At 37.7% G+C, this 24,260-nt stretch overlaps 1 protein-coding gene across 2 annotated transcripts; it reads right to left on the bottom strand.

Annotated features, from left to right (window-relative positions):
- Positions 1 to 822: 822 nt before the first annotated feature.
- On the bottom strand, positions 823 to 19,945 carry TTPA (alpha tocopherol transfer protein). Of its 2 annotated transcripts, XM_046641564.1 has the most exons (5): positions 19,576 to 19,945; positions 12,716 to 12,869; positions 7,615 to 7,808; positions 5,894 to 6,004; positions 823 to 2,995 (listed from the first exon to the last, which is right to left on the bottom strand). In XM_046641564.1, exons 1-5 carry the CDS (start codon positions 19,777 to 19,779, stop codon positions 2,822 to 2,824), a joined length of 837 nt encoding a protein of 278 aa, XP_046497520.1. In that variant the 5' UTR covers positions 19,780 to 19,945; the 3' UTR covers positions 823 to 2,821. The 2 variants fall into 2 exon arrangements, with proteins under 2 accessions (XP_046497520.1, XP_046497521.1); XM_046641565.1 differs by lacking the exon at positions 5,894 to 6,004.
- Between the last annotated feature and the right edge of the window lie 4,315 nt (positions 19,946 to 24,260).

The following is a 24,260-nucleotide window of genomic DNA, read 5'->3' on the forward strand; positions in this document are numbered from 1 at the left end:
TCCTCATTTTTGCTGAGGAAGACTGGCCCTGAGCTAACATCCATGCCCTTCTTCCTCTCCTTTATATGTGGGACGCCTACCACAGCCTGTTGTGCCAAGCGGTGCCATGTCCACACCAGGGATCCCAACCGGCGAACCCTGGCTGCCGAAGCGGAACATGCGAACTTAACCGCTGAGCCACCGGCCAGCCCTGCTGATCCTAATTTTATTGCCATTATTTCCAGTTCAGTCTTTGTAACTCATAGTTCCTCCACAGCATCTAAGTATGGCAAAATTCAACATATAATGCCGATAAGGAATGTTTCAGACAACACTCTCTTACTAGTTTACTGGGTTTTTGGGTTGTTTGTATGTTTAACCTGTTTTGTGAGCTTAATTTAGTGAGTGCCAAACATAATATTTGCTCTAGGACTTCAGTGTTATTTCTGTAAAAAAAGTATATTGTTTGACGAATAATATCATGATCTAAGCTAACAGCAGATTGTTTCGAAATCAAATTATCTGATTAAGTGGCACATTCTGGCTTTTTTCATTTAGAAGTTTTAACTTCTTAAGAATGCCTGGCTTAGTGTTATGAAATTAGCTTGTGGTCGCTTTAAGCACAGTGGGGGTAAAAAACGTCAGGGGAAGATGGTTTTGAACTAAGCAGCAGGGAACCCCAGCCTGCAATAAAAAACTCACAAAGAAAGAACTGACATTTGTGTAATGGGCAACTAGATGTGGTAAGTCTTCTTAAACTTTTCTGTACAGAAAAGCAGGGTTTGAAAAAGAATGTGTAATACATAGTCTTATCTAAAAATGAAAAAGAAACAGCTGTAGTTTAGGTGAAAGATCTTTATTTTCTTTTGAGCAATATTAAAACAAATAAATTATCATGCAGTTCAGTAACACAAAGAGCACATGTTAGAGTTAATCTTTTAAAAGGCACTTTTGGTGCAATTATAGTAAAGTAATTTAGACAATTCGCTAGTTACTTATCTTGCCACCTTGTAAAATTGCCTGCTTATGTCACGTGGTTCTTTTAATGTTCTTCAGTGAATTGTTGTGTTTTATAGAAGTTTCAAAGTCCCATCATGAAACGCACTTCTATTGATTACCTTATTTTAATTCTATTTACTGTCAGTAACATCACCAATGAATCACATTCGAAAAACATTTAAAAATATTATCTTCTATTCATCTGCTAAAGTAATCATTCCTTCAGAGTCATAAGAAAGTGTTTTAAGTGCCCAAATGTAAATGAAGTGGAACTTTGCGACCTAAGCCTCTTTCTAGGAATAAAAGTTGGGTAAACCAGAGCTTTTTGTTGCTGTTATTGTCTATTCTTTTTAAATGGTTTTATTCTGCTATTATATTTAATTATACAATTTTGAATTGTATGATTTTGTAAAGAAGACTTTAACATATTTTTAGAAAATAGGCACAATCTATTTTTTTAATACAAATTATAATGTAAAGTTAGCTTCCCAATGCTAAATTAAAATCCAGCACATTCAAAGAACATTCACAAGTACTCTCAATTTTTTCATAGATATATGTACAGAGAATCATAAGTATCAGCTCATGTGATTAGAATAATTTTCTTATGAAGAAAAGCATCCTTCGCATATCCTTCCACAAAGGTACTATTGTATGATTAATGTTGAAACCCAACTAAGCTGAGCCAACTGCTTAAATTTTTGCACTCTATGTTCTTTCAGTTTCAAGTTTAAAATAAAATTTAAAAAATTATAAAACACTATAAAAACCGTCATAAATTGAAAGTTATATTGACATATCTTTTCCAATAAATGAAATAAACTACAGTACAAACGGCACATTTTAATTAATGATTTAAGTAAAAATGAACTGTAGGATTTGACTAGAATATTCTCATATGATAGGAAAACTCAAATTATTTCATGCATAATCTGAAGAGTTCCAGATGTAATTGACAGTCATTTAAAAAATGTAAACATTTTCTTTCCCTTACATAGTTGTGCTATTGTTCAATTAAAAATAGAGTCCATGTATGTGACAACTAAATATTATTTCATCTCTAAGTCTCTACATAGTTATGAAAAGAATAGCCAAAAACAGAGGTTAAATTACATCTTTGAGTTGTCTGAAAATGCAGAAGCAGTATTAAGAAGGCATCAACTATGCCCGAAATATTTTCTAAATTATTTTTGGTTATCAATTGTGTCAACATTAGTCATTTCATAGAGACCTGTAGATACTACATACAATAGCTTACGGCATGTGGACTTCAATCAAAAGTTTTTATTGTGGAAATATGCTAAAATACAATTTCCCTGATATGAATTGTCTTGCTGGCCCGCAGGAATAACTCTGTACAACTTTATTCAGATTTTAATCTGAATTATCTAATCTGACACCCACCCAGAATGAGTGTTAACAGATTTTTATCATCAGCTGATTTGTGCTAATATTTCCTTTCAGTGGATTATTTATACATTTATTACTAAACCAATGTAGTCACAGAACTTGTTTAAAATGAAACTTTTCAGAAACATACAAAGATGCACATGAGTAGCTACTTTAGAGATATTCTTTCAAGTGCAAAAGTCAGGAATCTCTTCTATGCTTTTAAGCTGTACTAACATTCAATTACTTCAAAGGTAAAGAAAATGCATATAAAAAGTAAGGAGGTTTCCCAAATACTCATGTTGCTCATGTCAAAAGATTTTTACATTTTTAAATATTAATCAGACAAGCATTAATTAGTTTAAAAGATTCCTGTTCTTTCATTCATTTAACCAATTAGGATCTCACTCACGTATTTTTAATTAGGAAGGCATTCACGATAAATAACTTCATCTCACTGAATGGTCTGGGAAATGCTGCTGAGATAATTTTCAGACTTCATTATAAAATTTGTCCACTCTTGACAAATGTCCTCTATGGAGAACTCTTCACCACCATACTCCAGAGGAAGAATGTCTGGGAAATGCTGAAGTAAGCTCTCTTTGTAATTGTTCCCATGCATATGAATCTGAAACAGCCAAAATGTTTTAGAAGGCATGCCCTCTGCCTCTCAATATATTAGATGCATTTTCAATGGAAAATCAACACCATAAAATAAGGTCCTCTAATAGCTTCCAAGACAGGAGAGCGTGTACAGACACCTACATCATTTATTCCACTGCTTATGAATCTAAGAATTTTACTTATGTTTAGATTGTGCTGTTTATGAATTTGATCACCTCTTTGTTTCCTTATATTTGCTTTCTTATAACTATACAAGATTTATAAAAAGATATTCTTTTCCTCTTTCCAAAGTAGATTTTTAAGATTTTTTTATTTTTTCCTTTTTCTCCCCAAAGCCCCCCGGTACATAGTTGTGTATTCTTCGTTGTGGGTTCTTCTAGTTGTGGCATGTGGGACGCTGCCTCAGCGTGGTCTGATGAGCAGTGCCATGTCCGCGCCCAGGATTCGAACTAACGAAACACTGGGCTGCCTGCAGCGGAGCGCGCGAACTTAACCACTCGGCCACGGGGCCAGCCCCCCAAAGTAGATTTTTAAAACTCTAAATAAAATTATTTTATACATTCTATTCCCTAATGTCCAAGTGATTCTTAGCAAAATATCTAATATCCTGGGACTATTCTGTAGATCATAAAAACGTACTACCTGGTATTAGTAGTATTAAATAAAATATATATAATATATTAGCATATAAAATATTATATATTAAAACATATAAAATATATTAGAAATATAATATATAGAAATTATAATAAATGTTAGAGTTTATAAATTATATATCTTATATTATAATATATATTAAATATATTATTTAACATATTAATATAAATATATTATATTTATATAAATATCTTTATATATAAATATATTTATATAAATATAATAATATATATATAAAATAGCATATATATAAGCACACAACTAGGTACATGGGGAACAATTTATTTGGTACTGTTGATAGATATTCTTGGTTGGTACAAAATTAAGAGATAATTATGATGGTTAAGAACCTTAAATTTTCAAATATTTTAAACTATAAAAATTGATCATATAATGCCCCGAAGTTAAAGACTTGGAACCTTCAATTAAAAGCACATCTTATTAAAAATAAATAAATAACCTTTCTCCATCTGTTAGGGCAAAACATTCACCTAAACATCGGACAGTTATTCAATAAGCACCTCCTCCGTGCTAGGATATGAGGATTGAAAGATGAATGAAGCAAGTCTCTTGCACTCAGAACCTCACACTACCAATCTTTGATTTTTTCTGATATGTTTAAATGTTTATCAGCTAATTGAAAAGAAATTCTACTGTCTCCTCAGGAAGTGGGAAATAAAATCATTCATTAGTTATTGCCAAAATATTGAATTGGAGAAAAGTGGCTAGACTGGATCCCTTCCCCTCATTTTGGCAATAACTATCGCTGAAATGCTTTATCTAACTTCTCAATTTTTTACTTTTATTTCTTTTTTGCTCAGATTCTCCTATTTATCAGGTTCAGTTTATTATTATTTGTCTCAAATATAACCCAAAATAGAAATACTTATTTTTACATCTGTCAGAGTTAAAGAGAAAATGGCCAGCTATTATCAAGCTACGATGAGGAGAGAAAAAAGGGAACAAGCAAATAAATTGACTTTTATAAAAATATTAGAATGAAAAATGGCCATCTTCATAGGGGTGGTTTTTCTTGTAAACAGAACTACCCACTGGATAATCTCAAAGAAGCTCTAGGGTCATAATTTTCTGACCAGATGCAAGATGTTACATTTTCTCAATATGAAAGAGTATACTTTCTAAAACTCCGAATATGCTATTATTACTCACACTATCACTGTTTATCTTTAAATAATTTTTGAGATTTAAATTGTCAAAGCTTTTAAAAACTGTTCTGTGTTCATGCATTAGATGTTGCCAATGTTTGTCTACATAAATGCTCTAAAAATTATCCTTTACAGATTCATATAGAAGAGTGGTTGCTATTCTTGGGAACTCAGATTCTATTTTCAATACTTGAGAAATCCTAAGAGATATTAGATATTCACCTGAGAGAAGGCTTCACAGGATGGGTACAGAACATCAAATCTCTTGCTTTGACTAATGTGACATTAAGCCACATACATTAGGTACTGTGGTTTTCAGTTACATGTCTCATTTAAATATATTTATTTACTTTTTGCCTAGACAATGTATTCACATGGCTAGAAATCAAAACAAGATAAAAGATCCACAGTGAAATGTCTTGCTCCCAATCCTAATCTCATCCATACCATCTACACCTCAACTCTGTTCCACTTTGGTAACCAATTAGGCTGTTTCCTTGTATAACCTTTTAATGTGATTTTTATGCAAATATACCTATAGATTCTGATTTCTCCCCTTTTTATACAAAAGCTAGCATACCATAAATACCAGTCTGCATTTTCCTATTTCACTTTACAATACATCCTGCGAATCTTATTGTATTCCATTGTGTAGATGCATCATAGTTTATTTAACCAGTTCCCTGGTGATGAGCACTTGGTGGTTTCCCATCTTTTGCTGCAATCAATCTCCTTGTGTATGTAATTTTGTCTCTATGCAGGTGTATCTGTAGGATAAAATCCCAGCAGTGCGCAGGCTGTCATTTTGGTAAGTCTTAACACACTGCCCCCTACAGGGAATATACCATCTTGCACTCCCACCAGCAAGGTACGAGAGACCCAGTTTCCCCACAGCCTCACTAACTTGATTTTTCTAAAGTAAAAACTTTTAATTTATTAAGTAGTTGGCTTATTAGATGAATACTCAAAACAATGGGCTAATGGTTTGTGGGGGTTGGAGAAATAATAAAACAATTCTCATATAAAAAAGAATTGAAATGTTAGGTACAGAGGAATAGTGACTTGAATGTTTTACTCACACGTTGCTTAATTTTCTCAGTCAGGAATGGTTTAATCATGGAAAAGACAGCATCGAAAATTAGTGGCTCATTTATCAAATGGATACCACGAACTTTTAATGGAAAAGAATCCTTTTGAAAATAAAAGAATAATCTTACTAATAACAAAGCATAAATCAATATACATTCCTATTGACACGTCCCTTCTTTGAACACTTATAAACTTACAGCAGTACCTAAAATGTGATTTTATTTTCAAAATTATTTATTCCATCAACACAGTAGCCTGCTTTATAGTTCACTGCAACTAGATTAAGACCTCTGAAAAGGTTTCACTTTGTAGCTTAGGCAAAGTATTTTAAAAAGTACCTGCATCTTTCATAAATAAGACAGGAAATATCTTCCCCAATCACATATAAGTGTTCTTTTAAGGGACCCATGAGTCTTTTGGATATTTATATTTAACTTTTCCCCAATTTTTTTACTTTGAGGAAAAAAATCAAACTTTCATAAACGTTGAAAGAGTACAACAAACACATAATTTTCAACTTTTGACACAAGTAGAAGTCTTTCACAACAAAGTAATATAGGCTTATTTAAAAGGTTTAAAGAGTTAAGAACTGAAAGAAAAACCTCGTCAATAGTTTCCCTACCCAAAGATGTGTTATTAATATGGAGACTTTTCCTGCCAAGTTTCTTTCATGCAAAATTCTTTTTTTATTCTATGCATTGCTTTTAGAGATGTGTCGTCAGTCTGGGGATTTTTCTTTCCAGGTTCTTTCTATGAATAATTTTATTTTACACATAATTGCTGATATGCTGTCTGAAAAATTTGCACCATTTTGTTTCATTGATATAGTACAATTTTTGTAAACATTATGAATTTTAATATTATTGCAATAATCCATCACACGGACGTACTATAATTTAAATAACCATTTCCTATTTCTGGAAAAATAAGCTATTTCTAATTTTCTTTTATAAAAACTGATGCTATAGTAACTGTCTTTATCTGTAGAAGGCAGTGGTGGCTATAAGCGCAGTTTTTACATTCAGACGACCTGGACTGAAATCCCTCTTCACTGATGACAAAATGTGTGTGCTTGGGCATTGCTATATCATCTCTGTGACACAGTGATTAATTCATAAAATGGGAAAAATAATAGTCATATGTCATAGGCTTCTGTGGCCATTAAGGGGTAATGTACTTGAAACGTTTAGCAAAGTACCTGGCACATAGTAAGCTATTATTATTACATACAAAGTCTTTACTATACTTAAGATTATTCTTTGGCTAGGTTCCCAAAAGTAGAATTATTGGGCAAAGATGATGGCCATTTTAAAAACCTTTTGATTTCTGAAACAACTGTATCAATTTATACCTACCAAGACTTATGTAAATTGTACTGTGCCACTGCTATAAATCTTGTTTTTTGAGTCAATGTTTTAATTTAGGAAGAAAATTTTAATAACAGATAGATAAAGTCACCACATTATTGTTTAAATGGATAAATTCTGTGGTTATTAATTTTGAACATATTTTCAGTTTCTTGCAACATCCTTTCTTTCATAAATCAATAATACTTTACTTCATCTTAGCATTATTGAACTCTATATATCATTTCTAAAATTTTATTTACCTTTTCAATAAATGTACCCTCCCTTCTCTTTGTCTAACATATAACTAAATTTAAATCTATTATTTGGAATTAACATCCCGGGGAGTTAAAGTATACACTTACTGTAAGAACAGCAGCAATCTTCTTGGCTACATATGGGGTCATTTGAAATGCATGAGAAAACTGCCAGCCTTCTAGATCAAAGATGGCCTTGATGCCATTCCGTTGCGTTTCTACTTCCTGGACAATAAGCTCTGATGTGATTAGACTTAAACGAAATACATCGTAAGCTGTGAAAACTTTTGGGTCCCAGTGTGCTAAAAAAAAATAAAAAATAGCATATCTCAGCATTGTGTAAAGAATCAGAGAGACTTACAAAGGCAAACCAACTCTTTTTAGACTTAAAAGATCAGTAGAAATAAAAACAAGTACAAAAATCATGAACTGAATAATAGATCAAATTGATGGTCCAAGAACACAGGCCTGCTTCTCCCTCCCTCCTCAGATCCCTAGCAAAGATCAGATTTTTAAGAACATAAGGGAAAAAAAGGAATGAATGCAGGCTGGATTTGATTGCCAGATGAAACTACAGCCCCAAAAATGCAAAAGAGGGCTGCAGTTAAGGATGGGAGTGCCTCTGGGTATGCTCCAAACTGAGAGGTGTTGGAAATGGGAAAAGCAAGGGCCTGGATTATGAAGAGTATCTAGGACCCTATAGCAACCAAAGAGGTTGCTAAGGGAAATGCATGAAGAGCAGACAGGCAGGCTCATCTCTCTGACATCCCTCAATGACAAGCAACATGTGGCAGCCATGTCTGTGTAGGCTAGAAAGGTAAGCATAGGCTTTAGAAAGCAGAGTCAAGGAAGCACTCAGGTAGCCATCCACACCCAGGACAAACAGGGAGTACCTGTACTAAGAAGAGGAGTTACTGATATTGTTTACTCCCCTCCTCCTGCCATCCCTGAGGCAGGCCATGACATGCAGAAATGACAGTAATGGACAGGCAAGCAGGTAATCTTTAAAAAAGATACGCATCCACTAAGAATTATAATACTTTTAAAAATGCACACAAAGAAGAGAGGAACCAAACTCAATAGACAAAGGCACTAAACCCAAAGAAACAGTTAATAAAGCAAGAGACATGAAAAGAAGAAAAATAGTTTCAGTGGGAAAAAAAAGCTACTGAGGCTGTTATTATAAGAACATGCTCTTAATAAAAAGAATCAGTTGGAATCTTGGATAATTCAAGCAAATCTCAGTTGATGGGGCAAATGATAGAAAAGACACAGCCAATGAGTGAATATTGGTTTGGAACATCAAGCTCAGCAATTCTCTCAAACTCAGCACGCAAGAGCCAAGAGTTGACAGGTATAAATAAAAAGTTAAGAGACACATAGCTAGATCCAGAAGTTTCAAGATCCAACTAATTAGAGTTCTGGAAGGCAATAATACAGAAAATAGGGAACAGAAGAAAGAGGAATAGTAACAGTAGAGAAAAATCTTCCAAAGCCAAAATAGATGCAAGTTTTCAGGTTGAAGGGTCCATGGAGTGCCTAACAAGACAAAAGTAAAAGGGTAAAAAAGATTCATGACTAAGTAATAGTAAAATTTCAATAAACCACAGTTTCTAGCTTGGACAACTGGGTAGAGCGGCGGTACCATTTATTGACATAGGAAACACTGGAAGAGAAACGTTTTGTGAGGAAAAGATCATAAGTAGTTTTGGACGTGTTAAAATTGGTGACTGTGAGACATCCAGTTGGATAAAGCTGGAATGGAGGGCTGGTTGTATGGATCCTTGGAGACAAGGAGATGATGGGGTAAAGACACAAATCTGAGAGTTGTTTAAGTTTATATGACAGCCTGCGACAGCAATTATCTTAGATCCGTGTTTATCTTTATTATAGGAGAGAGATAAAGTAGCATAAGAAGAGGAAGGTGAGGCCAATGTCCTAAGGAATTTCAGAATTTAAAGGGTGAGTAGAATAGGTGGTGCTAGCAAAAGAGACTAAAGAGAAGGGGCAGCCAGTTAAGTGGGAGGAAAACCCTAGGAGAATGTGGGATCAGAGAAGCCAAGTGGAGAGGATGTCTCAAGAAAGAGGAAGTGGTTTGCTGTGTGGAGAGGTCAAGTAAAAGAGGACTAAATGTATCCATTAGTTTTGGTGAAAAGAAGGTCACTGATGATTTTTAAGGTCATTTTAGCAGAGGGGTAGGGGTGAAACCAGATCAGGGTGGATTGAGAGGAAGTGTGAAAAAATATGGATGGCTAACATTATTAATTTAAGAAATGTGGCTGAGAATGAGAGGAGCGGGGAGACAGCTGGAGGGTCTTGTGGAGTTGAGGAGGAGCTTTTGTTTGGTTTTGGATGGCTGACCCTTAACAGATGTAAATGTTAACGGGTAGTGTCCAAAGCAAGGAAAAATGTGAAGATATAGAAAGAGAAGAGATAATCAGAAGTATTAGGGAAGGTGCAATGGGATTGCCCCTTGCTTTTTAAAAGTCTCAGATTTCTGGTAAGAATTTGAGTAACCAATTCATGTATAACCCAGCTCAAATATACCATACTACTTCAGACATTGGCTGAAAGCTACAATGATGAAAAATGTGAGCGGAACCACTGAAAGTCTGCAGTTCAGAAAATAGTTACTCACCTAAATTTCTGAGCCCACCAACATGGTCTAGACTGGTGCTATCCAATACTGTAGCCATTAGCCACAAGTGGCTACTTAAATGTAAACGAATTGACATTAAATAAAATTAAGAATTCAGTAGCTTGGTTGCAATAGCCACATCTCAAGTGCTCAACAACCACCTGTGGCTAGTGGCTACTGTAGAACAATTTCATCATCATAGAAAGTTCTACTGGATAGTGCGGGTCTACACTCTAAGCTCCTTTAACACAAAAGAAAAACATGGCTTAAATTTTCAGTTCCTTTTCCGGCATATATCTAACATTTATTGAGTGCATATTATATACCAGGTAATGTTCTAATTACGTATTTTATATGTGTTACAAGATTTAATGCTCACAGCAACCCTATGAAATAGGTTTTTACTATGCCCATTTGACAGAAGGGAAAATGGAGTTACAGCTACACAGCTTTCCATGTAGCTAGAACACAGCAGAGCTGAAATTCCAGCCCAGGCAACGTGCCCTAGAACTTGCATTCTTAAGAACTAAGCCATGGTCAAAACTTAATACTCACTGTTAAATGTTACTTTTGCTGTTGTAGTACAGCAGTCGGTCTCAAAAGGCATAAAATTACATCCTCTGGCTTGTAGGCTAATAATGGCAAAAACTTAGTTTTGCCTTGGGTCGCCCTGCTGGACAAGAGAAAAAGGCTCTGTGCATTTTCTCACCGCTTCTCCTGCACAGAGATGGTACCCAGGGAAGGTGGTTATGCTAATGTTCTACCAAAAAGCTCTACCATAGACATCCTTTTTTAGTTCCTCCCATTAATTGAGTTTAAATTTAGAAAATTTGTAAATCTTTATCCCGTCTTTTTGTTTTACTCATAAAACTCTTCTGAGTTTCTCCTTTTCACCCTAGAATAACATGCGTTATTCACCCTAAAATAACAGGAGATTTGCTGCATACCCTCCGGTTCTGACCATCACTAAACCTACATGCATTTTTTATTTTAAAATCTCTTTGAGTTAAACAGTACACTTATAAATTAATATACGACAAGAGACCTTGGCTAGACAATAGAAAATTATCAATTCAGTGGTAAGTAGCCATTTGCTTTTTCACTGTCCAAGTATCATTTTTACTTTTCAACTTGCCCCGGTTAGTTTATAAACAAACTCAAAAAAACTCCAGCCAGACAATGCAGAGCCTGGACACTTGCAGAAAGAATCATCCGTAGGTTTCAGTTTTATGTTCCTGGGACCCCTGAGTAGGGTTGCCAGATATCATATAAGATGCCCAGTTAAAGTTGAATTTCAGCTAACAGGAGATATATTTTTAGTATAAGTAGGCCCCAATTATTTATTGTTTAACTGAAATTCAAAAGCAACTGGACACTCTATTTTTATAAAATATAGGTTTACTTGCTACATAAAACACACTTTGCTAAATCTGGCAACCCTATCCCAAGGAACTTAGGGAATGTCATTCAACATCCTATAACACTGGTGGGGCAATGAGAGGACAGGAAAGACATTCTGATGTCTGTTTTATAGGCAATGGCTTCATGATTAATTCAGTTTGTATTTGACACATAAGCTGGAGCAGAAAACTAGCATCATTCTACTCAGGCTTCTGATCCCTTTTAAGAATTAAATGCAGCGTCTTCTTGCAAGAAAGCAAACAGTTGAGTTATAGGCAGATATCTTATCTCTAAGTGGGCAGGAAAAGCAACTCTACAAAAATTTCAAAGTTCTCTAGAATATTTACAGATGTAGAAGTCTCTGTAAGACTATAATTCATAGGATTCTGCTCATGAAATGTTGGTTATCTTTGTCCTTTCAACTGGGCCATGAGAGGATGCTGGGAGCAGTACGAGTCCTTCTCAGTTACACAGCATTTTTAGTCACACACAAGTCTAAGGAAGGGACAGAAGTTATAGGTTATAGGTCACCAACTTACAAGAAACACTAGGAAGGCCTAATGGTGGAAAAGAGAAGTACTGAAAACAAAGAGGGGCATGTGGAATTCAGTGTTGTCAACACTTCCCAAGGGAGCTGCTTTCCCACTGCGTCTTCCTCTGTCCAGGCAATGAGCTTCTTGCTCCTCAACCTGGGGCATCATTCAACTATTCATTCACTCACTCGCTTCAAAAATATTTAATAATACCTACTATGTGCCAGGCCCTGGTTTCGGTGCTTGGGATACATCGAGCACCAGAACAGAACAGACAAAATCCATGCTCTTATGGAGCTTCTATTATTATAGTTCAGGATCCTTATTTGGATTTCCTACTAAGTGTTTTCAAAACTCTTTACCTTAGTCTTTTTCACCTTTCCCCCCTATTTCTCTTCCCTGTTTTCTTTTTCTCTTATTTTATACAGTTGACTGTGTGGAAGAATGGAAGTAGGATTTTCATTGGTTTTTGTTAATTTTCTCACAACTGCCAGTTTTACAATATTTGGAGGGGAATTAAAATCTAACTTAACCCTAAGTTAAAAACCTAAAAGCCTAACTACTTAAATATACACTCATTGAACCTGTCTATACAGCAATCAAGAAAAATAAAAAAGAAGTGCTGTGTATGACTTACCAATTCTGTAAATAAGAACTTTGCTGCTGGTGGGATCTCTGGCTCTCAGGACGCCAATGTAGCCAGCTTTCAGAAGGCCAAGAATACTTCTAGGGTGTAGGTCTGCACTTATTTCTGGACATTCTGCTCTCCACTTATAATAATTTTTTAGTAACTGAAAAATAAAATTAAAATTGTCTGCAGACGGCATACACGGTAAACATTTTGTAAAAATGGGAAGAAAGCCTTGGCATTATGTATGGCCCCTGCCATCTATTATGTCAGAATATTCACTTGGCCATTTTTTTAGCTGTAAAAACTAAAAGTTTCCTCATCAAGCATCTCAGGTGACAGACATTAATCACAAATTCAAAGTTTGGTAATTTCCCTTTGTCTCCTGAGGGAAATGGTCTCCAAAGATGACTGCCAACCACTCCTCCCCTGCTGGTGTACACAGGCCATCCCTCCCACCCAGAAGTGGAATCCGCCTGATTCCTTCCTCTTGAACTGGGCTGGCCTTACGACTTGCTTTGACTCCTAGAATGTGGCAGAAGTGACACTGTGCTAGGTTTTAAGAAGTCTAGGACCTTCTGTTCTGGCTTTTTGGGATCCAGACAACAGGTAAGATACTAAATGGTGAGTCCATGCACAGAGAGACCCTGGAGGATGAGAGGCCGTCCTAGATGGTCTGACCTCAGCGGCGTTCCCATCCGATGCGATGTGGAGCAGCGATGGGCCATCCCCATCAAGCCCTGCCCGAACTGGAGAATCACAAACAAATTGTTGTGGTTTAAACCACTAAATTGTGGGGTGATTCTTTTACTCAGCGACAGGTAACTGAAACATCCATCTTTAGTCTTTCTTTGAAATAAGGAGGAATGGAAATTAATCAAATGAATTAACTCTACAAATACTGTTTGAGTATCTACAATGTCCCACACACTGTTTTCGGCCCTTGAGTGACAGCAGTGAACAGAATAAATCTCTGTTACCCTGGGAGCTGGCCTGTTGGTGACAACTGGATCCTACAGGCTGTGCCGTGTCTTCTTCAGAAAAACCTTGGCTCCTCCTCTTATCATCTGTGTGACCTCAGGTAAGTGTTTCACTCCTCCAAGTCTCGTTTCCTCAATATCCACCTTGTAGGGTCATGTATAAAGCATGCATGGGTGTAAGGAGTCGTAGTTAATACTGCTATTCTTATAAAAGGAAATGTTATTGGGATTAATCATCCAAGTATTTAGTGCAGGTTTATATTAAAAATAACTAGAATCTTTTGGTATTTATTATCTTTCCTATGAAAAAGAGCCAATCAAAGATACAAAGGGACATCTCTATACCACTTCTATACTTTTTACTAATAGAAAAACAACAAAAATCAGCTTTGTTAATAGTGGAGCGCACTCAGAGCACCTGTGGAACACTATGCCTGGGTATTAGGACTTAGCAAAATATGGTTTGAAGGAATCCTGTTTCCTTTTTTTCCCAAAAGAACCACAAATAATGGTTCCTCTCCATATACAAAGAATACAAATATTGCCAGTGTATTGTGAAGAATACTAAAATCAAATTATACATTTAAAACTTATTATATTTTAATTTTCCTCTATGATTTTCAGCATTCTCAATTTTTCAAAAATGACAATATATTTGTTTTGAGTTTAAAGAGATCTATTAGCAATGTGGAACCGAAGTTCAGATGAACGAAAAGGACAAATGTTATATCTGAGAGTCACTGAAATAAACATGGTCACTGTAACCACAAAGCAGTAACAATCAGAAGAGAAACTACAAGTACAAATTTGACAAAAACAAGTAGAGGTTGAAATTCGGAGCCCTGGGAAAGGTCAATGTCTGGGAACGGCTGGAGGAAGAGAGAAGCTGGTTGGAGTATAGGAGAAATGGCACTACGGTGTACAGAAGGGAGGAAAAAGGTGTTTGTGTTGCTCTGATCCTCTCTCCTTCTCTCTCTCTGATATTGTCTCCCTCTCTTTCTCTCTCTTTTTCATTTGTGCATCTAACAAATTTACCTTAACTGTTTAAAAAAAGAGAATGCAGCTAAGAGTTAAATGCAACCGAGAGGTAAGAAAGGAAGGAAGTTGGTAAATTTGCCAACAAAGAAATAATTGGTGACCTAAATAGCAGATTCCAAAGGCAGTAAGAACAAAAGGCACATTGTAGATTCTGATATATTCCTTCTACTCTATAAGATGAATTTCTCGTCTTCTTCCTCCTGTCTTAGGGGACATCAAAACAAGTGTTAATAGCATTTGACAATGCTTATTACTTTTTTGATAGTTCCCTCACACATAAAAATAGTTCTTTTAATTCTGATTCAAGCAAATGCTGGAAGCGGCTTATTAACTCCTACACAGAAATTACAATTTTATTTTCCCACGCAATGATAAAGTCATGGCTTCATTAAAAGGCTTCTTTTACAGGTGCTGGCCCAGTGGCGCAGCCGTTAAGTATGCATGTTCTGCTTTGGTGGCCCGGGGTTCACTGGTTCAGATCCCGGGTGTGGACATGGCACTGATTGGCACGCCATGCTGTGGTAGGCGCCCCACATATAAAGTAGAGGAAGATGGGCACGGATGTTAGCTCAGGGCCAGTCTTCCTCAGCAAAAAGAGGAGGACTGGCAGTAGTTAGCTCAGGGCTAATCATTCTAAAAAAAAGGGTTCTTTTAGGTAATAGAGACAGGTACATGTGTTGAATGAAAGACTAAATTAATGCATGAGTAAAACAGCTGGATCCACATACTTGAAAAAATTATTTTTGTAAAGATGCACAAATCACTCTCATGCCTCTGACATTTAACTTTTGCAAGTTGAAAGATCTAAGCCTGGATCTTTCATTATTACTTTTCCACTTATAAATAAATTCAAAGGTCCAGTTGACATAAACGAATTATGCAAACAATGTAAACTGCTACTGAGCAATTCTCGAACAAACCACTGAAAGTCCACAACAACAACAAAATCAGCTGCAAGGGAGTATTCATTATTGGAAGGCACTTGTTTTGTACCACAAGTAGGAATAAATAAATATTAAAAGTTATGGTTTATTTTAACTGTGCTTTGTAATAGAGCAGGTTTCTTCTTACATTTTTCACGTACTTTCAAACAAAATAACCATATTTGGGCTATTTTAATAGGGTTTAACGGCATTATTTCAATTCCTCACAACCATGCTGAGAGGTAACTATTGTTACCCCACTTTATGGATAAGAAAACTAAAGTTCAGAGAAGTTACACACTTGTTTAAGGGCAATAACGCTCAGAGCAGAGTGGAGACTGAAACTGACATGTGATATGACACATTTTACAACAGGGAAATTTTACGTTTAGAGGGTAATTAGCAGCGAGTCAGTGGAGCTTTGAAAGCTTTGAAGTCTTTGGGAAAACCATAAAAATGCTTAAAGGATAAAAAACTTAGCACATGGAGCAAAAATATAAGGAATGGACTCGTCACATGTGAAAGTCAGGAATTCACAAACATATGTAGAACAGACAGATGTTAACAGTTGTTTGTTTTCATGTTCACTGTTTTAAACAGAAGGGCCGGAGTAGTTGGTGTACATGCGAGCACAGGCTCGCCTGGGGTCAACCCAAGTTCAAATCGCTGCTCACCACTTGACTGTGATTTCGGACTATTTACTCTCAACATCTCAGTTTCTTCTAAAATGAGGAAATACTAAGATAATCCACACAAACACTAATAACCAAAGTACCTGGCACTGCATAAGCTATCAGAATTATAAAAACGTCTTTACTGGGTTGGCCCCGTGGCCGAGTGGTTAAGTTCGTGCGCTCCGCTGCAGGCGGCCCAGTGTTTCGTTAGTTCGAATCCTGGGTGCGGACATGGCACTGCTCATCAGACCACGCTGAGGCGGCGTCCCACATGCCACAACTAGAAGAACCCACAACGAAGAATACACAACTATGTACCGGGGGGCTTTGGGGAGAAAAAGAAAAAAATAAAATCTTTAAAAAAAAAAAAAAACGTCTTTACTTTGTTATAACTTCAAATACAAAAGCTAGAACAATGAGAAATTTCATTATAACTGAGGGACTTATCAAGCTTTCTTCATACACTAAAACTATAGGGCTTTTCTATTGTAAAGAAGGGAGTCTGAGTTGAATTAACTGCCTTTGTGGAGGAAAATGACAAAATAGTTTTACATTCTAACCTTTTCCTTTCCTTTTTATGTTGGCAGAAAAGTCAGGCAATGAGTTCACAGACAGAAACTTGATCCCTATCCAGTGGCTTTAGACACAGTCCTACTAGCCAATTCCTCAAGGACATGGAGCAGTGAAAACAATTCAGGAAAATAAAGTATACAGAAAAAAAAAACAACACAGAGGCTGCAGGTAAATTTTATTTCTTCTGTTTAGACATTACTTTTAAAAAGCAGCTAAAATGAAATCTATAAATCATACACTTTTTAATGTTAGTTGCCTCTACACATATATATGTTTAATGCCTCATTTAAACTGCACTTTCATAGGACCTGAGATGGTGTCTTCATATTTAGTAGCTGCTGAGTAAATATTAGCTTATTACTCATGAGGCTGGGACACCTGGGTAGTCAGCTGACCAAACAAAAATAAATAAAGGCAGATTCGTACCTCATTCCTAACATCAAAGTAAATCCCAGTAGATCAACAATTCCAATAGTAAAAAGAGAAGTCGTAAATTATTAGAGAAAATTCTGGAGAGGAGAAGAGCTTAAAAACCCAGAAGCAGGTCAGTCCTAGTGGCCTAGGGGTGAAGTTGGCATGCTCCACTTTGGCAGTCAGATTCAGTTTCTGGCACGGACTTATACCACTCGTCTGTTAGGTGGCCATACTGTGGCCAGGGTTCACATAAACAAAGGAGAGAAAGAGGAAGACTGGCAACAGTTGTTAGCTCAGTGCCAATCTTTCTCAGCAAAAAAAAAAAAAAAAAAAAAAACCAGAAGCAATTGGAGGGCAATCTAATCAATATATTTGATTACATAAAAATTTTAAAATTCTGCATACAAAGAAAATAGTACAATGTCAAAAGACAACGGGACAAAGGCTTATTTTCTTTAATACATAAAGATACTTTATGAATAAAGATATTTTATATTTTATGTATATTTTATGTAAACAAAACTGAACCAAACGAACAAATGGCAAAAACAGGCAGTTAACTAGGAAACAATTTTAAAATTTTAAATATATGAAAGGTGATTAACCTCACTTGTAATTAAATGCATATTATAATAATGAGAATCAATTTCTCACCCCCCAGGCTGACAGATAGATCATAATGTTTCATAATACAATGTGGGTGATAATATGGAGAAAAAGATACATCATTGGGTAATATAGAAGTGATAAAGTTAGTGCAGACACTTTGGAGGATAGTCGTTATATTTGTCCACACTGAAAACGCACCTCTCACTTCATCCTGGAATTTTGCAGGTTGAACTTAACCTATAAGGACACATTCCTATTTTTTCACAAAGACAAATGTACAAAGACATATTAGAATACTCAGTTGGTGATGGAAGAAACCTCTCTCGTCTAGTTTACTGCATTTGGTGTATTGCCAAGCAAATCGTAGGAGTTCAGGAATAATCACTGAGTGAAGGAATGAACAACATGCATGGCAGCACTGCCACTGGCTGGTAAATAAATTTTAATATAATAAATTCATGCAATGGAATAGTATACAGCTCACAAAAGAATAAGATATACGCACACATGCTGAAATAGGATGATCTCTATGATAAATTAGGTAAAAAAGGCAAAATGCAAAACGTGTACATACGCTTGTGTGCACGTAGACTATATCTGGAAAGATAAAGAAGAAACAGGGAAGAGTACTGCCTCTGGCGAGGGGGCTGGCCAACTAAGGTTTAGGGTGGGGAAATTTTTTCCTTTAGAAAGTTGCTTTTAGACATTTATTTACACTCTTTACTATTTATGGATCTTTTTTTTTTACCACCCCCCACTCCTTACTTTTTCAATTAAAAATCAGTTATCAACAATTAAAAAACCTCATCTGAGACACGTTTGGATTCTGCCTCCCAACTCCAGGAGCAAGGCGCTTGGAGACAGGGCTAGCTCGGGGTCAGTCGCTGGGTGCCTACTGTGTGCCTGGCTCTGTGCTGCGTAGGTCTTGTTCTGTTAAATTGGTTAATGTTCAATCCTGGAAACGAGTCAACGAGGTAGGCGTTCTGACCATTACTTAATAGATAAGGATGCTGAGGGCGAAGGGACAGAACTCAAGGTCGCATCGCTCTTTCTGATGCCTCTCTTCCCAACACCCCTTCTCCCAACTAGCTGTCCTGTACCTGGAAACACAAAAGAACAGCCTCACCCCCACCTTTCCACTCAAAATATACTGGACTGCTTTCCTGTCTCGACACTTAAGCATTACTATTAATAATACTATTTTGCCAGAATTTGGCTTTAGACCTTCAGTTTTACTGGCATTTTCATTTTCCGCGCCACATCTGCTAAAATGTGATCAATTTAGCCTTTCTGCTTCTCAGGTGTTACTTTGTTTTATATCAACGGCTTCCTGCCAGAGAGAGGAAAGGCGTTTCCCCAAAACTTCACAGGTTCGGCAGACTCCTCTAGGGCAGAGTTTAAGTGTTTGGGGTCAAATGGGCCATCACCCCAGAGGGCTTCAGCTTTTTCTAGGTTTCCCGTTTCCATGACCCAGAGAAACTGGAAGGACCGGTGCGGGATTTCTCAGAACACCTGTAGCCACAGAGCCCGCGCCCAGTGCGTTAGGGGCGTGTTCCCACCGAGGTCCGGCTTGCAACTTGGGCTTTCGCGGCAGTCTGGCAGCGCCACACGGACTCAGCCCGGGGCACAGGGTGGAGCGAGCAGGGAGGCCCCCTTACCTGCCAGGCCAGGTCCAGGTCGAAGTCCCGGGCGCGCAGGAAGCGCAGCAAGAAGGAGTCGGTGAGCGGCAGCGGCGTCTCGGGCACGCCGGCCGCGCGGGCCCGCCGCCGGAGCTCCGCCAGGCTCGGCTGCAGCAGCGGCGAGTGGTCGGGCAGCGCGCTCAGCTGCAGCCCCGCCGCCGGCCCCGGCCGCATCGCTGCCATGCCCGCCGGTGCCCGGCGGCCGGCAATAACCGCGGGCTCCGCGCCACCCTCGGCCCCTCCTCCGGTGGCCGCTGCCCAGCGCAGACCCACCGTCCCGCCCCGCGGCGGGCCTCGCACAAGGCCGAGGGCTGGGGGGGCGCTGCCACCTTAGAGGAAACCACGTGGTGTGCCCACGGTGGTGACCGTTCTGAAAGCTCTGTATAACAATCTGAAACTTCCCCCAGGCAGGGAACTTCCTGGTGTTCAGCGCCAAGGGGACGATGTCAAAAAGTTTGCCAACTTTAACTGTGATTAGTTCGGATGTTTTAAAAATAATCTGCTGGAGAACTTTTTTTCTTCCTTCCTTCCTTCCTTCCCCTCACTCTCCTCTTCCCTCCCCTCCCTCTCTTCTTCCCTCCCTTCACTCTCTTCTTCCCTCCCTTCTTTTCTTCTTTCCTTCCTTCTTTCTCTGTCTCTTCATTTCTTCCTTCCTTCCTTCCTCTTCTTTCTCTCTTCATTGTTTGTCTCGGATCGGGAAGGAACCTTCGAATAAGCATTTATTGGCACCGTGGCAGACTCCTTTATGAGCCCCCCTCCGTACTCCTTCCATTAAGCCTCCAAACTGACTCCCCAACTCAAACTGTGTAAAAAGAGTGGTTTCTAAATACACATTTCATAATGCCGCCTTAACTGACAGTACTCTTCTCCTTCCTCCCAAGCCACGCAAAATCTTCTTAGTTCTTGGCACCTTTCCTTGTTAGTGACATATACAAATAAAGGACTAGCAAGTGCCAAAAAATCTTTTTAAACACCTCATACTTCCTCTGTTACACTCCACCACCATATCTAGTCTCTCAATATACAGTCCGAAGTCCTTATATAACTTCATCTATGTGATCCCAAGTAATGACAATGAAGCCAGGAAATGATGTGGAAACCAGAAAGGTTGGTAAATTTGACATCAAACCTGAAGTGAGTTAGCTCACCCCTTGCTCAGCAAGCCAATCTCTGACACGGGGTGTAGTGGAAGAAACTAAGAATTTTATTGCGAAGTGCTGAGCAGGGAGAATGGGCAGCCAGCACTGTAATCCCAAACTCCCTGAAAAGCTACAAGCAGGTGTTTTTGCGGGGGCTTTTAGGTAGGGGAGTGGGCATGTAGCCTTGTTGGCCAGCATTTCCCCCCACGAGCCTGCCTTTGGCCTGGAGAGGCTGCTTGCAGAAAGAGGGAGATAAGGAATTCCATGGGTGGCTGTCCTTAGTGGATAGTGGATTCTGGTGCCAGGAAACTGGGAAGCTTCAGTTTCTTGATATTCTCGGGACATCAGTTTCCCTGTAATAGACTTCAAGGACCTATGATTAGTGAAGACTTTAGTGTGAGCCCAGCTGAAGCCACCTGGGCTTTAAGAATTTGTAACTTCTATTTGGTTGTAAAGCTCACGAGTCAAGGTTTAAAGAAATACATATTTACATATGAGTGCTTTCGGTTTCAGCCCCATGCATGCTGGGTTTGATGTTGGGGAAGTGATAGCAGGGCTGATATCAAATTGGACTTTTGTTCATCTCACCCCATTGTAACTATCCTAGAATTGGCCTGTTTCCCCAAGGGGGAGGCCACGAGACTAGTTCTTACTGAATATGTACAATGTGACAGGGAAATGCTAGAACTGCACAAACAAATAAAACCAATCTTTGCCTTCAAGAAGCTCAGAGGATGGTAAGAGAAACTGCCAAAAGAATAGTTACTGAATGACTGCTGTGTCCAGACCTTGCTCTAGGTACTGCGGTACACCTGTGAGCAACACAGACAAAAACCTTTGTCATCAGGGAGTTTTCATTCTTGTGGAGGGAGACAGGCCATTAATAAGATAAATAAGTAACAAAATATGGTATGAGAGATGGTGGTAAGTACAATGGGGAAACATAAAGCAAGGAAGGGGGATAGCACCTACAGAGATGTTTGAATAAACACCGGAAAGAGATGAGGAAGCAGGCGCAGGGATATCCAGGATATCAGGGCCGCAGGCTTTGACTTCTCTTCTGAGGGAGCTGGGAAGCCAGTAGAGTAAATAATCAGAATCCAGTGAGAAAGCCATTGTATTGAGGGGTGGAGATTCCACGCTTTGATTTTTTACTTAGAGTGAGATGGAAAGCTATTGGAGTACAGGTTTAAAATTCAACGCGAAGACTGTGATGAAAGAAGTAAGAGAAAGGGCTGTGGGAATACAGAAAGGCTCCTTGACTTTGCTTAGGAGATCTGGGAAGGCTTCACAGAGAGGCCACGTTTGCTTGGCCTTAGTGGATGCATCGGGAAAGTGTGCCTGGTGAAGGAGACAGGAGGAGATCCGGAAGAAAGTACTAGTTACAAGGAGCGGAATGTGCAAAGCCTTACTTGGAGCTCTGAATAATTAAAACTACAAGGGAAGCCAGTCCTCTCTAGTAGTTTAAAGGATTTAAAAGTAAGTTAATGAGAGAGTATATATAGCATATTTTTTCTCTTTCAAATTTTTTTCATCACATTCTTCTACTTGTTCTTAGTAATTAGCATTTGCTTTTTTGGAATTAGGCAGAACATTCAGTGAGGGATCATAGACATGGCTATAGTATCAAAGCTGTAGTATCCCTTTTTGGAAGTGAGCTATGTGTTGATATGGAGCTCAAAGTTATTTCTGCGTTTGTAAAACTTTCATAAACACAAAAGAATATTTACTGATTGATTGATTGCCATTAAACTCAGTGAATATGGAAGCAACATGGAGCCCAGATGGCTATGATGCTCCTAAATACCCAAGAGGTAGTGTGGTAGCAGTGGGTATCTGTAACTAAAACGTCAAGCAATTCCAATGTCTACAGTTAGTCTCATTGAAGAAAGGAGTGCATTGTTAAGAAAAGAGAAAGAAGAAAAGTTGGAAAAGTGGTAGAGTAGACTTGTAAGTGAGATTCCTACACTGAAACTTGATTACTTTTTGTTGAATACCACAGACCATGCTTGTGTCTTTCAAGAATGTATCTTGGATCTATATACAAAGTCTAGAATTCTTGGCCTAAATTTTCAGATGTTACTCAATTTTTGTTTTGAAGTGTTTTCTGTTTTGCTATACTCATATTTTACTCTGATGAGTTTTCATGCTTACAGCAAATGCAACCAGGCATCTGGCACAAAGATTCCAAAGGAGTTTCTGGAACTAATGGTATGAAGAAATAAAAACAAAATTGGAAGGAAAAGTTAGTTAATATTTGTGTGAGTACCTTACAATTTATTCTGAAATTATTTAACAATTATTCATTAACACAATGATTCATAAGTATACTAATCAGTTTATTTTACTTTCTGCTTCACAAGAAAGACATGAATACTGTATATCACAGTTAAGAGATAACTTTCAAAAAAGGGTAAAATTATGACTCTCATGCAGATATAGAAATGAACACGTGTTAAAGATTTTATTTAACTTGTAATCAGGGAAAGTGACAGATGTTATAAGAGGTTCAAAGGAGAAGGTGGAACAGGGCACATTGATAGGAAGTAAAGGATGTTGAAATGAATGTGGAAATGGAGACAAAACTAACTTCTTCCCCAGTGAATGAGGGAGGTCAACTGAAACTGTACCAGGTAGGACAGAATTTGCATGCTGTTAGACGAGAGTTATTTGCCATTGTTGTCACTTATCTATAATTTAAAGAGTTGTGAAACAGCCTAGATAGAAACAGAATAGATAATCAACAGGGCGTCTTCTAGAGTCTGTACGATGCAGAGTTTTCCACTGAAGCACTGGTTTTATCTTACATCACATGGGAAGCCATATTTTAAAACTTTTGAAGTAATATTTATCATGGAAAATTTCAAACATGCAGACAGAGAATAGTAATGAATACTCATATACAGCCTGCTTCAGCAATCAATGATATTTTGCCAGTCTTGTTTTATCTTCCTCTCTCACTTTTTTAATAAGCTGAAATATTTTAAAGAATACCTACATATATCATTTTCCTGGTGAATACTTTAATGTACATTTTTTAATATTACCACAATACCATTTTTCAAAAAAATTAACAATTTCTCCCTGTCATCTAATATGCAGTTTATATTCAAATTTTCCTAATTGTCCCAAAAAATGTTTCTTTTAAGTTATTCAAATTAGGATCTACATAACTCCATACGTTGCATTTGGTTGGTAAGCCTAAGTGATAAGAATAGCCGCCCTCCTTTTTTTAAAAAATACCCTTAATTTGTTGGGATAACTAGGTCAGTTTTCCTTAGGACTTACCACATTCTAGATTTGACTCATTGCTTCTTTGTGGTATCATTAAATTGTTCCTCTTTCCCCTGCATTTCCTATGAACGATAGTTAGATCGAGAGGTTTGATTACATTTAGGTTCAGTCTTACTTTGACAAGAATGTTTCATGAGGTGACTTTTCTTTGCATCACATGAGGACGTACATAATATCTGTGTTGTCCCCCTTTTAGTATACTAGCACTGATTAGTTGCTTTAGCTGCTGTC

The sequence above is a fragment of the Equus quagga genome, chromosome 16 (genome assembly GCF_021613505.1).
Source record: "Equus quagga isolate Etosha38 chromosome 16, UCLA_HA_Equagga_1.0, whole genome shotgun sequence".
In the NCBI taxonomy this organism is placed as follows: domain Eukaryota; kingdom Metazoa; phylum Chordata; class Mammalia; order Perissodactyla; family Equidae; genus Equus; species Equus quagga.